Source organism: Loxodonta africana, chromosome 23, assembly GCF_030014295.1.
Source record: "Loxodonta africana isolate mLoxAfr1 chromosome 23, mLoxAfr1.hap2, whole genome shotgun sequence".
NCBI classification, from domain to species: domain Eukaryota; kingdom Metazoa; phylum Chordata; class Mammalia; order Proboscidea; family Elephantidae; genus Loxodonta; species Loxodonta africana.
The window spans coordinates 43,805,371-43,823,591 of record NC_087364.1 but is presented as its reverse complement, the minus strand read 5'-3'; the positions used below and the strand labels follow the sequence as shown (position 1 = coordinate 43,823,591).

The following is an 18,221-nucleotide window of genomic DNA, read 5'->3' as shown; positions in this document are numbered from 1 at the left end:
TTCTTCCTTTATAAAATATATATCTAAACAAATAAAGTATAACTACATATATTAGAAAAGATTTTGAAATATTTAGAGAACAACTCCACAGAGAATATTTGACTTAGTAATCTCTCTATATAATAGTGATTCTTAATGGCCCTTAACCCATTGGTGAGCTATGGCAGCTGTCCTAATGGCTGGCAAATGATCTAGAAATATATTTCTTTATGGCTAACAATACATTCTTCTGGAGGCTTTAATCTTTACTTCAATCAACTATATTTTCTAGTAACATACTAAATGAATTAAGATTCTTAGAATGGATTATTTATAAGGAGGTCTGGTACTGCAGTAGTTAAGAGCTCAGCTGCTAACCAAAAAGCCAGCAGTTCAAATCCACTAGCCACTACTTGGAAACTCAGTGGGGCAGCTCTACTCTGTTCTATAGGGTTGGAATTGCCTCAACAGCAACAGATTTTCAAGGGTTTTATTATTTGTGAACTAAAATTAGTGTTACTAAAATCTGTGGGGTGTTTGGAGTCAGTATTCTACTAACGAGTTTATGGTAAATTGCAACATTCATTTAGTGGAAGGTATCAGATGGTTGCATTTCCTGCAATTTTAGTGGAGAGCATTTTAATAGGATGTCTTTAGTGTTGTTATAAATCGGTTATGGTTTTCAATTGTTGCTAGTTTTGTGTTTGGTAATTTCCTTGTCAAATTCTGATTTGATTTTTTTGCTACTTGCTTTATTTTTTCTTATTGCTGTGATGTTTACATTTGAATGTCATTTCGTTTCTTTACAATTTTTGCCAGTGTTTTTTTTTTTTCTCATACTGTCTTTGGGAAAGTATGACATAGACCTTGGAGTATCTTTCCCTAGAGAAGTGGGATCTCATAAAGTCTGGGAATCACTGCTGTAAAAAAATTAGTCAGATTACATATTTAATTTATAATACACTCCCTTCCTAATATTCTAGATCCAAAAACACAATAAAGTGTATTCATTTTTAATCAGTTTTCTCTTTTTGATCCATAAACCATTTTATTAAATAGCCTGGACAGAGGGTTCCTTTGTTATTACAGCTAAAGATACTCAGTTTAAAGTCATGAGAAGGGATAGGAAAAAGAATCATATAGCTATTCAGAGGTAATATTGCCATTATAAGATTTCAGAATTATAATTTCTCCTTTGATTTTGTTTAGAAAACTGCAAATATATTTTGTACTGGTTCTTGAAGTAACATAAAAACTCCCATCCTAAAAGATGGTGTATAGTCAGAAAACTGACATTGCATGCTCTTGTCGTAGTTAGTTCTAACAAGATAGAATGTTCTAATAAGATAGGAAGGTTTCTGTTGAGCTTAAGTATGTTAAACTCTGATTATTTTGAAATGTAATACATTGTGATTTAAAGAATGCACAGAAGTCAGATGGATATGATCTTGTTGTGGAGTCTCTTGTTGGCATTCTCTGGAAGTCAAGCCTCAAGACCCTTGGCTCAAAGAAATACTGAATTTGCAGTGGATCTTTATCAAGCCATTTGTTTATCTCACAAGAACAACGTTATATTTTCCCCCTTTGGGACAACCTTGGCTCTTGGAATGGTACAACTGGGAGCAAGAGGAAAAGCACAACATCAGATAAGACAAATTTTAAAACTTCGGGAAAACTCAACTGGTGAGATTGTTTCATATGATTATTTATTCTAGATAATATATGACAATTTATTTTTAAAGCACTAGAGAGAAGGTTAGGGTCATATAGAACTTTAATAAATGAAACATTTATGAAAAGTACAAAATTATGATAAAATGGAGAATTATAAATAATTTTCTTTCATTTATAATTGTTTCCTAATGAAAATGTTATCATAGAAAAAATATATGAAGAAATTGTGTTTTCTCTACAGATATAAAATTGTGAATATGTTTGTATATTTTCTTCTGGCTTTTTTGTTTTGGCCAGTTTTAGTTTTAATTAACTGAGGTTATATCATTTCTGTGTGTCTACATACAGAGAGAGGCCTGGTCATCTACTTCTGAAAGATCAGCCATCGAAAATCCTATGGAGCAGTTTTACTCTGACACATATGGGGTCACCATGAGTCAGGATAGACTTGATGGCAACTGGTTTGGTTTATAGACACACACACATGCACACGTGTAGATATATATACCAAAAAATCAAACCAAATCCACGGCCCTTGAGTTAATTCCGACTCATAGTGACCCTACAAGACAGGGTAGAACTGACCCATAGAGTTTCCAAGGAGCACCTGGTGGATTCGAACTGCCAACCTTTTGGCTAGCAGGAGTAGCACTTAACCACTATGCCACCAGGGTTTCCAGACATATAAATATACATGTAGAGATACACACGTATATACTCTTCCATTATCACTTATGTTGTGATCATTTCCCCTTATCAGGCAACTTCTTCAAAACTTAAGTTTAATTGTTGCATTTTATTACTTCTTATGACAATACCATTACTACTTAACCCTTCTTATTAAGTAGGTTGTTTCCAACATTTCCCTTACAAAAATAGTGCTATAGTAAGCACCCTCACTCAGAAATCTTTGTGTGCATCTCTCATTATTTCCTTAGCTTTTTTCCATTAGTTTTCCAATTAAAATTAAACTTTTACCTCTAAATGAGACCAAGACAAAAACATTAGTTTAATGTATTTTAAAAGCTTATTTGGTGTTAAAAGAAAACTGGGATAAAAAAGAATACTTAAATAACTGTGCAGGCTTTGGGGTGTGCATGTGTGTGTGTGCGTGCATGTGTGTGTGTGTGTCCGTGCGTGTGTGCGTGTGTGTCATTGTTTTGGAGTTTCCCAAAGGCCTAGCTGGGTTCTATGTAGCGGCTGTATTGCTGGGTATCCCATTTGAAGGAGTAGGCCCATCCTTTGCCCTCAATTTCCATAATGGTCTTAAATTTTAAACTTTTCACCAGTGTGAAATAATGTGCCCTAAACATCACATCCAGATCTTTGATTAGGGAATTTAGTCCGTGTAATTTCTGTATGTTTGTCTTAGCTCATAGTAGCCATATTTAGGAATTTGTTTTCGTGAAAATACTATTTACAAGGTTTTATTTGCGTCCTTGGAAATAAAGCCAGTTTTGTACAGAAAAGAAAATTTAGTTGGTGATAGTCAAGTTAATTACAAGAGTTTTCCTTTGTGAATAATGTAAAATGAGGCCACTGCATTCCAAATTTAGTCTTGATTTTTTTATATTAATTTTAGTAAATCCTATTACCCAATTCCAGAAAGATTTAAATCACATAAAACTGCTTTGAAAAGAAATAAAACATTTATAAAAATATGTAAAGTTACTTCCATGACAAACTAGCGAAATTAGAGCTTCTGAAATCTAAATTATTTTAAATGGATACAGCTTATAAAAAATACAGAAGTATTAATTCTGAATTGTGGGCATGGTAATCATAATAATAATAATGACGATGACAATATCGAACATATGTATAGTATATAGTGTACGAGGCACTATTTTCTACACTTGATATATGTTATCTCATTTAATACTTACAATTACCCTGTGAGGCTGATATAGCCCCACTATGTAGATGAGGAAACCAAGGCAAAGAAAGGTTAACTAATTTACCCAGGACTGATATTAAATAATTCAATTGAGGGTATATACAATACGAGCAATTATGAAAAAATTTATATTTTCTTTGGTAGAGTACATACGGAGAATTAAACATTAACATCTTCATACATATAACAAAATCTGCAAAGCTAGTTTTGTATTATGCCTTGCTAACAGAGGGAGAGAAACACAGATGGAAGATAACTGCAAAAGGAAAAAACAAGACCAGTCAAAAAAGGGAGAAAAAAAAATTCTGGAGAGAATAAAAGAGGAGGGAAAAGGAAAGAATAATGGAAGAGAAGAGACTAAGTTTTAGAAGGGGGCAAGTCAACTGCAAGGAGATGTGTAAAAGGCACAAGGGGCCTGGAGAAAGGAAGGGGGAAGCAAGTTAAGGGTAGTAAAAAGGATAGGATGGGAAAAAGCAATTATACTGATCTTGTCTTTAATTACAAAATTTATATTTTGTTCATCATGGATTTTTATATGTTTAATTTTTTTTTTAAATATTAGAATATTATTTATCTTGAATGCTGAGCTTGTTGACACTCCCTGAAACTTTGTCTGAGGCAAGTGTCTCATTGACCCTCCTTAGTCCTGGCCCTGCCTTCATCACCCCACTGATCATCAAAAGGTACTTTCTGTTCAATCAGTCTCTATTTTATATTTCCTGCTATTAATCCCCTGGTCCTGCCCCACTGCTGCATGTTAACACCTAGTTTACTCTATGGGGGTCTGTGGATGTACATACAACTCCTGCCATCCCAACACCACTGGGGCTTTCAATTTCTGCAATTCTCTTCTTTGCTGTCATTGTCAAAACATCTGCTCAGAATTCACCTTCTCCACTTTGCTGACACACTTTTTGCCCCCTGAAAATATTGCTTACTGAGCAAAGGCTAAGTTGAAGGTGCTTCTTTTTTCCGAGAAGGTTATGGAAAAGGACTGGGCAGAAATTTCTGTCCTAGCTCTGCACTGAATAACCTTGTGATTTGATACTAGCTACCTCACCTCTCAAATTACTTCCTCTCTCTGTGCCTCAGATTATTGTTGTTGTTGTTAGATGCCCTTGAGTGAGTTCAGACTCATAGCAACCCTATGCACAACAGAAAGAAACACTGCCTGGTCCTAAGCCATCCTTACAATCGTTATGCTTAAGCCTATTTTTGCAGCCACTGTGTCAATCCACCTCTTTTCCGCTGACCCTGTACTCTGCCAAGCGTGATGTCCTTCTCCAGGGACTGATCCCTCCTGACAACTTGTCCAAAGTATATAAGACACAGTCTCGCCATCCTTGCCTCTAAGGACCATTCTAGCTGTACTCCTAAGACAGATTTGTTCATTCTTTTGGCAGTCCATGGTATATTCAATATTCTTTGCCACCACCACAATTCAAAGGCGTCACTTCTTTTTTGGTCTTCCTTATTCATTGTCCAGCTTTCATATGCATATGATGCGATTGAAAATGCCATGGCTTGGGTCAGGCGCACCTTAGTCTTCAAGGTGACATCTTTGCTCTTCAACACTTTAAAGAGGTCCTTTGCAGCAGATTTATCCAATGCAATGCGTCTTTTGGTTTCTTGACTGCTGCTTCCATGGCTGTTGGTTGTGGATCCAAGTTAAATGAAATCGTCAACTTCAATCTTTTCTCCGTTTATCGTGATGTTGCTCATTGGTCCAGTTGTGAGGATTTTTGTTTTCTTTATGTTGAGGTGCAATCCACACTGAAGGCTGTGGTCTTTGCTCTTCATTAGTAAGTGCTTCAAGTCCTCTTCACTTTCAGCAAGTAGGGTTGTGTCATCTACATAACGCAGATTGTTAATGAGTCTTCCTCCAATCCTGATGCCCCGTTCTTCTTCATATAGTCCAGCTTCTTATATTATTTGCTTAGCATACAGACTGACTAGGTATGGTGAAAGAATACAAGCCAGCCGCACACCTTTCCTGACTTTAAACCAATCAGTATCCCCTTGTTCTGTCCAAACAACTGCCTCTTGATCTATGTAAAGGTTCCTCATGAGCCCAATCAAGTGTTCTGGAATTCCAATTCTTTCCAACATTATCCATAATTTGTTATGATCCACACAGTTGAATGCCTTTGCAGAGTCAATAAATCACAGGTAAACATCCTTCTGGTATTCTCTGCTTTCAGCCAGTGTCCATGTGCTACCAGCAATGATATCCCTGGTTCCACATCCTCTTCTGAAACCGACCTGAACTTCTGGCAGTTCTCTGTTGATATTCTGCTGCAGCTGTTTTAGAATATCTTCAGCAAAATTTTGCTTGCGTGTGATATTAATGATATTGTTCTATAATTTCCACATTTGGTTGGAATACCTTTCTTTGGAGTAGGTGTAAATATGGATCTCTTCCAGTCAGTTGGCCAGGAAGCTGTCTTCCATATTTCTTGGCATAATGAGTGAGCACCTCCAGCACTGCGTCTGTTTGTTGAAATATCTCAATTGATGTTCCATCAATTCCTGAAGCCCTGTTTTTCATGAATGCCTTCAGAGCAGCTTGGACTTCTTCCTTCAGTACCATTGGTTCCTGATCATATGTACCTCTTGAAATGGTTGAACATCAACTAATTCTTTTTGTATGACTCTGTGTATTCCTCCCATCTCCTTTTGATGCTTCCTGCGTCATTTAATATTTTCCCCATAGAATCCTTCACTATTGCAACTTGAGGCTTGAATTTTTTCTTCAGTTCTTTCAGCTTGATAAACGCCGAACGTGTTCTTCCCTTTTGGTTTTCCATCTCCAGCTCTTTGCACATGTCATTATAATACTTTTCTATGTCTTCTAGAGTGGCCCTTTGAAATCTTCTGTTCAGTTCTTTTACTTTATCAATTCTTCCTTTTGCTTTATCTGCTCGACGTTCGAAAGCAAGTTTCAGAGTCTCCTCTGACATTCATCTTGGTCTTTTCTTTCTTTCCTGTCTTTTCAGTGACCTCTTGCTTTCTTCATGGATGATGTCCTTGATGTCATTCCACAGCTTGTCTGGTCTTTGGTTACTAGTGTTCAAAGCATTAAATCTATTTTTCAGATGGTCTCTAAATTCAGGTGGGATATACTCAAGGTCATATTTTGGCTCTCGTGGGCTTGCTCTGATTTTCTTCAGTTTCAGCTTCAACTTGCATATGAGCAATTGATGGTCTGTTCCACAGTTGGCCCCTGGCCTTGTTCTGACTGATGATATTGAGCTTTCCACAGATGTAGTCAATTTGATTTCTGTGTGTTTCATCTGGTGAGGTCCATGTGTATAGTCACTGTTTATGTTGGTGAAAGAAGGTATTTGCAATGAAGAAGTCGTTGGTCTTGCAAAATTCTATCATTCAATCTCTGGCATCGTTTCTATCACCAAGGCCATATTTTCCAACTACTGATCCTTCTTCTTTGTTTTCAACTTTTGCATTCCAATCACCAGTAATTATCAATGCATCTTGACTGCATGTTCGATCAATTTCAGACTGCAGCAGGTGATAAAAATCTTCTATTTCTTCATCTTTGGCCCTAGTGGTTGGTGCATAAATTTGAATAATAGTCATATTAACTGGTCTTCCTTGTAGGCAAATGCGTATTATCCTATCACTGACAGCATTGTACTTCAGAATAGATCTTGAAAAGTTCTTTTTGATGATGAATGCAACACCATTCCTCTTTGAGTTGTCATTCCCAGCATAGTAGACTATATGATTGTCCAATTCAAAATGGCCAATACCAGTCCATGTAGCTCACTAATGCCTAGGATATGGATGTTTATGCATTGCATTTCATTTTTGACGATTTCCAGTCTTCCTAGTTTCATACTTCATACATTCTGGGTTCCAATTATTAATGGATGTTTGCAGCTATTTCTTCCCATTTTGAGTCGTGCCACATCAGCAAATGAAGGTCCTGAAAGCTTTACTCCAACCATGTCATTAAGCTTGACTCTACTTTGAGGAGTCAGCTCTTTCCCAGTCATCTTTTGAGTGCCTTCCAACCTGGGGGGCTCATCTTCCAGCACTGTATCAGACAATGTTCTGCTGCTATTCATAAGGTTTTCACTGGCTCATGCTTTTCAGAAGTAGGCTGCCGGGTCCTTCTTCCTAATCTGTCTTAGTCTGGAAGCTCAGCTGAAACCGGTCCTCCATGGGTGACCCTGCTGGTATCTGAATACCGGTGGCATAGCTTCCAGCATCACAGCAACATGCAAGCCCCCACAGTATGACAAACTGACAGTCATGTAAGGGGCGCCTCAGATTACTCACCATAAAAAGAGGGGTGTGGATGAGATTATTTATATGGACCTTTTGGCTAAACTAATCTATAGTTCTATGACTCCTTTTGTTTTTTGTTTTCAATTAGTCACATTGCGCACGTGACTGGCCTTTGGGCTCTTAATAGCAGGAAAAGTAAACATATACTTAAATTTAGGATATTTTCTGTAGGGCTGGTATAATCAAACCACAGTTTCATTTACCCAATACGGGTTCTCCATGGCCCTATTTTAGGAAAGAAAATAACTTATTCTCATTGCTTCTTATGAACCATGCATATTTATTCTTTTTGACCTGTGCTAAAAGAGGTTGTTTATCTGTAAATTAAATCAAATTTATAAGTCAGATAACTTTATATTCTCCTCCAACCTTGTGCTACTTGGTGACATTTTTTTCATTGACTTCTGAGCCCGGTGATTTATCAAACAGCAGCTGACTGTCACACAGTCTTAGAGCTTAAGTACATGACATAAATCTGTTTGCTTTGACAAATGAGTTGGAACTGTTTTGACTCTTTCTTTTTTCTCCCATTCCTTTAAAAAAAAAAAAAAAAGATGTTCAGAAATTACGAATTCCTGAAAATTGATTTGAAATTCTGCCACCTCATTTCTGACCTTAATTAGTTCTTTGAGAAAAGCTTTTGTATCTTTACTAGGAGTCTCCTCTATAGCCTCCCAGTTATTGAGATATTCCTTTGGGGTTTCAAATGGCTACAAAGATTTACATCTGAAATCAATGCATAAAAAAGTAAAATGAATAAACTTTCTTCTCTTCCTTATGTAGGGAAAGCCAGGGTTGTAAAGAATTACTGAAATTCTTTGGAATCAATCATATAGAAGTAAGGTTTTATATCTAAAAATATTCTATGTCCTTGTCTACATCCCAGTAAATGGAGAAACATAGAGTTAGAAGTACAATGGAATATACCTTGCAGAATTTCCTTTATGGTCGTGCAGATTGTATACTGAGGAAGAGCACCAGATAAAGGAGACGAGTGGGGACTGAAATGCAGTCTCCACTCACCTGGGCAAGATGTGAGATCATAAGTCTGCAGACCTTGGGAGAGGGAGCCTGTTCTTATCTGTACGATAACACTCGATAGGCTGACGGTGGCTCTGCTAGCTCTGTATTAAATATAGCATACACGCATAGACACACACACACACACACACCCCTTATTTCCAATAGCTATCTAGTAGTGAGTTCCTTTCTGTTACAATTTTTTTTTAACCTTTTGAGCATCTTCCAATAATGAACCATTTGTTTTTAAGTTATGAAAGTGCCCTGGTGGTACAATAGTTAAGTACTCAGCTACTAACCAGAAGGTTGGCTTTTGAATCCGCCCAGTAGCTCTGGGGGAGAAATACCTGGCAATCTGCTCCTGTAAAGATTATAGTCAGGGAAACCCTATGAGGAAGTTTTACTCTGTCACATGGGGTCACTCTGAGTCGGGGTCACTCTGAGTCAGAGTCAACCTGACCTTTGATGGCACCCAACAACAACAACTGAAAATATAATGAAGGACCTGAAAGAACCTATTATTTGAAATAAAATTAGACTCGACTGAGTTCTAGGATTAAGCCAAAAAGGAATGAAATTATCCGTAACCTTTGGTAATGTAAAGAAACCTACTGAGCAAACTATCAGTAAAATTCTCTCATAAGCTTGTGCAGCCTCGTGACAACACTGTGGTCAGAATAATTGAACAATAAATAATTGGCCAAGAGTGTTTCTTTCAGTTGACTCTGACAGACTCATTTAGCTAGTGGCTTAGTTGGAATGGTTAGGATTTTTATTGTTAATGTAGACAGCCAAAGTATATAGATTAATGAACCTGAAGAAATAGACAATTCTGATTCTTACACATCTGTAGAGGTGATTATAGGGGTTACCTGGTAAATTTCAAAACTTGGAAAGATGTAGTTGCTCATAAGACAGCAATTCTTTCTCAAACTGAAATAAAAGTAATATTGAAAAGGATTGCTCATCATGATCCCTATAAAACCCTCATCAGCATGCATTAGCATTCCCCTTTGATAAATGTGATATGTACATATTATATGAAGAATGACATTCTGAACATGAATTTCCAACAACCAAAAATGAGCTAAAACTTGACTATAAAGAGGGAGTGTCCTTCAACCTGTATGAATGTGTATTTTTGCTTTGACAAATTTCAAAATTTACACATTCTTTCTTCCTATATAAATGTTGGTTTCTCCAGAAAATGCATTTTTCTGCAGAAGATAAATGCTTAAAATATTTATAACTTAGAAAGGATCATTATACCTAAGGGTGCAAAAATGATGATATGAATAAGAGCATTTAGATAGCAAAACTGAAAAGCTGTTGTTTTTATGCTGTTCAATACGTCAGTATACATTATAATTATTTTTTAGGAGAAGAATTTTCCATGCTGAAATCATTTTTCTCTGCCATCTTGGAGAAAAAACAAGAATTTACATTTAATCTTGCCAATGCCCTCTACCTTCAAGAAGGCTTCACTGTGAAAGAAGAGTATCTCCATAGCAACAAGGAATTTTTTCAGAGTGCTATAAAATTGCTGGATTTTCAGGATGCAAAGGCTTGTGCAGAAACAATAAGTACTTGGGTAGAAAGCAAAACAGATGGTAAAGTTTCCCATTCATTGTTTGCGTGGTTTTTAATATCTTGAAGTAAAGAATAACTATTTTCCTACTAAACTATGCATCAGAGTAATCAAATCTCCTATGTCATTTCACTGTTATTCAAATTAATCCTAAGTCATAAAACTGAGAGTTTTTTTAAGCTGCTTTGAAAAGTATACAAATTTCTTTTTCTTTTTTGGAGTGACACCTTTTTTTTTTTTTAATTCCTAATGGAAGAATTTTAAATAATAATTTTTCTTCAAGCATAGGTTTTTGTAGATATGACAGCAGGATTAATGCCTTTGACCAGGTAGAAGTTAGACCTGTCAATCCCAGATGCCTTCTTTCCCACATATTCTGTAAATAACTAACACATCTTTGTTGAATGTGTTAATATTTAATAATGAATGTTGATAGTCCTATCATAAACATGGTAATCTAAATTTAACCTAAATGCAAACTGACAAATATTCCAAAGGGACTACAGAATGACATTGTAGAAAGAGTACAAGCTTAAAACCACACAGATCTAAGTTCAAATAATAACAAGTTATAAACTATGTCCCATTTAAAATGAGGATACTATTAAAATATATCAGGCCCATTGGAAGGTTTAATAACAATGCACGTGAAATGACAAGCGCATAGTAGGCCCTCAGCTAACCGTAGTTTGATTCTTTGTTCATTCAACTACAACAGATGTGGTCATGTAAGAAAGTACTGTATTCTTTAAGGGTAGCCTTAGGTGGGGAAGCATAAGCTAGGAAATGTGAGGTGAGCGTGGTGAGCAGTGTTCACAGGAAAATTCTATCGGCAGGACACACTGAAGACAGCTCGATGGCACCCGTGATAACTTCGATATATTTTTGGGGCATTGAGATAGGAGATTAGTGGTTTGCACGAGGAAAACCATACTAGCATTCTTGTCCCTTTTCAATGGTCTGAGGCTACTACAGCCACAAAAGTGCTAAGTTTGGGTCTACTATTGACTTGCTAATTGTGACTGACTTATTGAAGAATCCTGAAAGCCTGAATAATACTAATAAGCAGGAAGAGATACTTTGTTTTTGTTCTTCTCAAAAGATGATTGACGCAAATGTTTTCACTAAAGAGAGTCCATTACTAAGGTGACCATATGTCCAAGTTTGCCTAAAACAGTCTCCTTTTGCACCTGTTTCTTAGTGAAATGGTTAATAGTGCTCCCCTTTACTCTCGAAATTGCCAAATTTAAACGATAAATCATGCAATCACTCTGTCCATTACTGATCTGCAAAAGGAATTTCTTCTTTAATTTGATTTAAAGCAATTCTGCTGAACCACTATTGCTTATTTCTTTCTGCCTCCTGTTCCACTCACTTCACAGGAAAAATTAAAGACATGTTTTCAGGGGAAGAGTTTGGCCCTCTGACTAGACTTGTCCTGGTGAATGCTCTTTATTTCAAGGGAGATTGGAAACAAAAATTCAGAAAAGAAGACACACAACTGATGAACTTCACTAAGAAAGATGGTTCTGCAGTCAAGATTCCAATGATGAAGGCTCTTCTGAGAACAAAATATGGTACTGCGAGAAACCATACTCCAAAAGCATGGCTTTGGGAATTGCCAGTTATATGTAATATTTTATTTTCTCTGTTCCAGGTTATTTTTCTGAGTCTTCTATGAACTACCAGGTTTTGGAATTACCTTATAAAGGTAATGAATTTAGTTTAATCATCATACTTCCTGCAGAAAATGTGAACATAGGGGAAGTGGAAAAACTAATTACTGCTCATCAAATCCTGAAATTGCTCTCTGAAATCCACGAAGAGGAAGTAGAAGTAAGCCTCCCTAGGTCAGTAATGTAATTTCATTATTCTGGTTCTTTTGTTTCCATTTATAGAGGGAGGAATTTCCATAGCCAGCTGAAAGGTAACAAATGCTTGAGAAGGCTATTGACACAAATGAAAAGAAAAACTCATATGGAGATGTTACCCAATTTACTGGATACAAAGGCAGGTCTAGCCTGTGACAGCATTGCTTTGTCATGAGGAGGACTGACTTGAAGTGCTAATTTTCCCTGAAGGGATGAAGAACCATAAATTCTGAAAACTAGACTGCTGGGATTAAAAATAATTATTAACTTTGTATTACAAAAACTTATCTCTCCTTTTTTTCTGATTGGAATTTGAAATATTTATCTTTCATTATGTCTAAAAGGAGCCCAGGTGGTTAACTGCTCAGCTGCTAACTACAAGGTTGGTGGTTTGAACTTACCAGCTGCTCTGCAGGACAAAGATGTGGCAGTCTGCTTCTGTAAACATTCCATCCTTAGAAACCCCATGGGGCAGTTCTATTCTGTCCTATAGGTCACTATGAGTCGAGATCAATGGGATGGTAAGGAGTCTGGGTTTTGGTATTATGTCTAAGGAAAACAAAAGCCACGAAACACAATTAAAAGACAATGCCAAATCACTTTTGGCAGATGGTGCTCTAACAGTCACTGAATTACAAATCAAGTCCTTTGGTCAATTTTACGAAGTTAAAACAAAATGGAAATTGCAAAGGCATGTCTCAGGCAACAATAATTATAAACAGGATTGTCTTCATATTATACTTCTAGGAGACAGGAGTATTATGTGCCCAAATAATTCATAGTCCACCTGAACTTTTAAAAAGAGTCAGATGTCTAATAGATTTACTCTGTCCTTTTGTTTCTAAATTTCTCTTCAAACTCATCAATGTCTACAGGTGTTGTGTTCCCCTTGTTCCTGACCCATAACGTCTTACACCTTTTGGCTTTCACCTCCTTTTCTACATAGCCAGAATCTAGTCATTAGTCATTCAATCATACTCTCACAGACACTTTTAATGATTTTGTCTCCTTATCTTTGACCATTTCCTAACTGTCTTCCCAACCATCCTCAAATCTGGGTCCAGTCAAAAAGCCTCTCCTGCGTGACTGCTGATTTGACGGAGCAAAACCTCAGAAAGCAGTCACTTCTGGCTTTACTAAAGTTGGAGCTTGGAGCTCCTTGTTTATATCTAGAGAATTTTCTAATCCCCCACACCACATCAAACTTCTATCCTCCATCCTCTGTTGCTGTGGTTAAGTGTGCACACACAGCAGAATAAAATACTGCCCAGTCCTGCACCACTCTCACAAACATTATTTTGTTTGAGCCCATTGTTGGAAACACTGTATCAATCCATCATTGAGGGCCTTTCTCCCTTTCCCTGACAGTCTACTTTACCAAGCATGATGTCCTTCTCCAGGGATAGGCAGTCCCTCCTAACAACATGTCCAAAATACATGAGAAGTCTCTCCACACTCGCTTCTAAAGAGCATTCTGGCTGTATTTCTTCCATGGTATGTTCAATAGTCTTCACCAACACCATAATTCAAAGGCATCGATTCTTTTCTGGTCTTCCTTATTCTTTGTCCAGCTTTTGCATGCATATGAGGTGATTGAAAGTACCATGGCTTGAGCAGGCATGCCTTAGTCCTTAAAGTGAATTCTTTGCTATTTAACACTTTGAAGAAGTCTTATTTGCCCAGTGCAATATTTCATTTGATTTCTTGACTGCAGCTTCCATGGGCATTGCTTGTGGATCCAAGTAAAATGAAATCTTTGACAACTCTGTTTATCATGTTATTGGTCTAAAAAAAAAAAATGTGAGAATTTTTGTTTTCTTTATGTTGAGGTGCAATTTATACTGAAGGCTGTAGTCTTTGATCTTCATCAGTAAGTGCTTCAAGTCCTTTTCCTTTTCAGTAAGGAAGGTTGTGTCATCTGCATATTGCAGGTGGTTAATGAGTCTTCCTCCAATCTTAATGCCACATTCTTCAGCAACACTATAGTATGTGCTAAATGAGTATTGTTGAATTAAATTACATAAATATATTCAAGAAAGTGATTCTCTATTCTTTCCCTTTATCTAATTTTAAATATCTCAGAAATTAGAATTGAACTTTCCAGTCAGTCTTGAATTCATTCCCTGTAAGAGTCCTGATGAAGCCATCCCTTTTTCCCCATACACGCACCATAATGAAAAATAGAACCTTAGCCATTTGCTGGGAAATTTCTCTCTAGGGACAGAAAGGTGAAATGTGCTTTGTATTCACAAGACTGAAGATTTTGTTATCAATATTTCAATTACATTACTACATTACATTTAAAATGTGTTTGGTTTTTACCGAAAAGATGAATCCTCTGTTTTCTTAAAGGAATGATTTGCTTGTTTTTTTTATGCTTATTAACAAGTTCAGCCCATTATGCACAATTTATTGAATTAAGTTTCCTGAGCACCAAAATGACAAATTGAAAGTTTTGAAATACATTTTCCCTGAAATGAAAATTTTCCTCACACTAAAATAAAAACCAAACCTGTTGCTGTAGAGTAAATTCCGACTCATAGTGGCCCTGTAGGAAAGAGTAGAACTGCCTCCTAGGATTTCCAAGGAGCTGCTGGTGGATTCAAACTACTGACCTTTTGGTTAAACAGCCTGAGCTCTTAACCACTGTACCACCAGAGCTCTCATCAAAATAAGACCAATTTAGAACATGTGTTTAGTACAGAAGAGAGAAATATACAGGCTCAATAAATGCTTTTGGGTGGACTGACAGTTTTATATTTTATTATTCAATGCTATGGTTCTTCTATATCTTAATCAATACACAATGTTTTTCAAAGTGATAATTGAAGATTTTGGTAAAATTGGAAGTCTAATGAACTATACTAAATTCTTTTTATTGTAAAATGAAATAAAAGCCTCTTTGGTAGCAAAGTTTAATAAATTTAAGAGTTAGAAAAATTAATAAGAATGTACACAAGGCACAGTAGGAAGAAGCATGTGACTATTTAGATGGCTATTTATATTGTAGTTATTTAAAAAACACTTCTCCTTCCCCACTTCCATATGTGCCTAGTTTAGAATCAAGACCAATACAACACAGTGTAGTCTAAAAATACTGGGTGTTTTCTAGTGTTTATGGCAATGGGTTTTTTATTATCTGTAAGGTACTAGATGTCAGAAGAGACTTTGAAGCTTGCTCTTGAATGTAGGGTAGCTAAACTGAACAGAAGAAATGATGAAGTAAAAGAGTTGAACAGAAGATTTCAACGAGCAGCTCAAGAAGACAAAATAAAGTATTATAATGAAATGTGCAAAGACCTGAAGTTAGAAAACCGAAATGGAAGGACATGCTCAGCATTTCTTATGCTGAAAGAAATGAAGAAAAAATTCAAGCCTCGGATTGCAATATTGAAGGATTCTGGCGGGGGGGCGGGGGGTGGACATTGAACAATACAGGAAGCATCAAAAGAAGATGGAATAAACAGTCACTTTACCAAAAAAAGTTGGTTCAACCATTTCAGTAGGTCTCATATGATCAAGAAACAATGGTACTGAACAAAGAAGTCAAGCTGCACTGAAGGCATTGGTAAAAAACAAGGGTCCAGGAACTGACAGAATATCAATTGAGATTTCTCAACAAAAGGATGCAGTGCTCACTCATCTATGTAAAAGATTTTGGAAGACAGTTACCTGGCCAACCAACTGGAAGAGTTCCATATTTGTGCCCATGCCAAAGAAAGGAATGGATTCAACAGAATGAGGAAATTATTGAACAATATCATTAATATCACACGCAAGTAAAATATTACTGAAGATCATTCAAAAGCAGTTTCAGCAGTGCATTAACAGGGAACTTCCAGAAATTCAATCTGGATTCAGAAAAGGACATGGAATGAAGGATATCACTGATGTTGTTAGATGGATCTTGGCTGAGGAACCTGTACATAGATCAAGAGGCAGTTGTTCCAACAGAACAAGGGGCTACTGCAAGATTTAAAGTCAGAAAAGCTGTGTCTGGGTTGTATCCTTTTGCTATACTGATTAAATCTGTATGCTGAGGAAATAATCCAAGAAACTGGACTATATGAAGAAGAACGGGGAATTAGGATTGGAGGAAGGCTCATTAACAACCTGTGATATGCAGATAACACAACCTTGCTTGTAGAAAGCAAAGAGGACTTGAAGCACTTACTGATGAAGGTCAAAGACTACAGCTTTCAGTATAGATTGTATCTCAACATAAAGAAAACAAAAATCCCCACAAATGGACCCATAAGCAACATCCTGATAAATGAAGAAAATATTTAAGTTGTCAAGAATTTCATTTTACTTGTATCTACAATCAATTCCCATGGGAGCCACAGTCAGGAAGTCAAAGGATGTATTGTATTGGGCAAATCTGCTGCAAAAAACCTCCTTAAAATGTTGAAAAGCACAGATGTCACTTTGAAGACTAAGGTGCACCTGACCTAAGCCATGGTATTTTAATCACCTCATATGCATTCAAAAACTGGACAGTGAATAAAGAAGACCAGAGAAAAATTGACACCTTTGAATTATCGTGTTGACGAAGAATATTTAATATACCATGGACTGCCAGAAGAATGAACAAATCTGTCTTGAAAGAAGTACAGCCAGAGTGCTCCTTAGAAGAGAGTATAGTGAGACTTTTTCTCACCTACTGTGGACATATTTTTTTTACTGTGGACATATTATCAGGAGGGACCAGTCCCTGGAGAAGGACGCCATGCTGGTTGAGTAGAAGGTCAGTGAAAGAGAGGAAGACCTTCAATGACATGGACTGACACAGTGGCTGCAACAGTGGGCTCAAGCAAAACAAAGATTGTGAAGATGGTGCAGGTTCAAGCACTGCTTTGGTCTGTTGTACTAGGGTCACTATTAGTCAGAACACACTCTATGGTACCTAGCAGCAACAACAACAAGATATTAGACATCTGATTTTGGACACTATTCTGCAATTGAATATCAGCTAAAATAATCACATTACTTTGTCTAAAGGTAAAATGGGATCCTATAAATAGTAGTAAAATTTCATTAGGTTGAAGAGTCTAACACACACTACGCACCAGATTCATAGCTGTATGAGTAATGTTCCTGAGAATGTATTTTATGATTATTCATATAGGCAAAAGTGATACTTTAATGCATGTTAATAAGGTAAATAAGAAGTGATATTCATCTGTATAGCACTTTTAACTTTATAAAGCATTTAGAATTTTTATTTTAATACTAAAAGCTGTGGTTGTATGGTTTGTTGGTTATATCCCACATTTCGTAGATAAGAAAATTGAGATGTACAATGGGCAAATTGCCTTTCAATAAGTAGTGAAAGACGGGATTAGCTCTCAAGTCTATTGGCTCAAAGCCTTTAAGTCTTGATTATATTACTATTTATTAGCAAATTCATCTCCTTTTTAAAAGTGGAGATTGACTGGGACCTACTCTGAGCAAGGAGTTGGAAAAGATGCAAAGTGCTAGACATGATACCTATTGTTAGGGTGGTTATAAGATGGAGTGGTAGAAGATTTCCTTAAAAAATTTACTAACCATATATAGCAATGTATAGTGAGTAGAGGAGGTTTATGAGGAGTCAGAGAGGAAGCAAGGAAGGAAGGAGGGAGGGAAGGAGGAAAGAAAGGAAGGAAGGAAGGTAAAATGGAAAGAAGGAAGGAAAAATGGAAAGAAGGAAGGAAAAATAGAAAAAAGGAAGAAAAAACGGAAAGGAGGAAGAAAAAATGGAAGAAAGGAAGAAAAAAACGAAAGAAGGGAGAAAGGAAGAGTGGAGAGGGAGCACCATAAACTGGAATTGTAAACAAAGGCTAACATGGATGATCAAGGTCTTGAGCTGGGCTTTAGAAGAAGAATCAAGATTGAGAAA

The 18,221-nt window shown here is 36.6% G+C and overlaps 1 protein-coding gene across 1 annotated transcript in view; it reads left to right on the top strand.

The window, feature by feature from the left end:
* Window positions 1-1,307: 1,307 nt before the first annotated feature.
* Window positions 1,308-18,221, top strand: part of SERPINI2 (serpin family I member 2) — a 34,076-nt gene continuing 17,162 nt past the window's right edge. Inside the window, exons 1-4 of the mRNA XM_003416254.4 lie at window positions 1,308-1,662; window positions 10,261-10,491; window positions 11,852-12,046; window positions 12,127-12,319. Coding sequence (XP_003416302.3) covers window positions 1,401-1,662; window positions 10,261-10,491; window positions 11,852-12,046; window positions 12,127-12,319 — 881 coding nt within the window. The 5' untranslated portion in view covers window positions 1,308-1,400. The remainder of the gene's footprint in view (window positions 1,663-10,260; window positions 10,492-11,851; window positions 12,047-12,126; window positions 12,320-18,221) is intronic.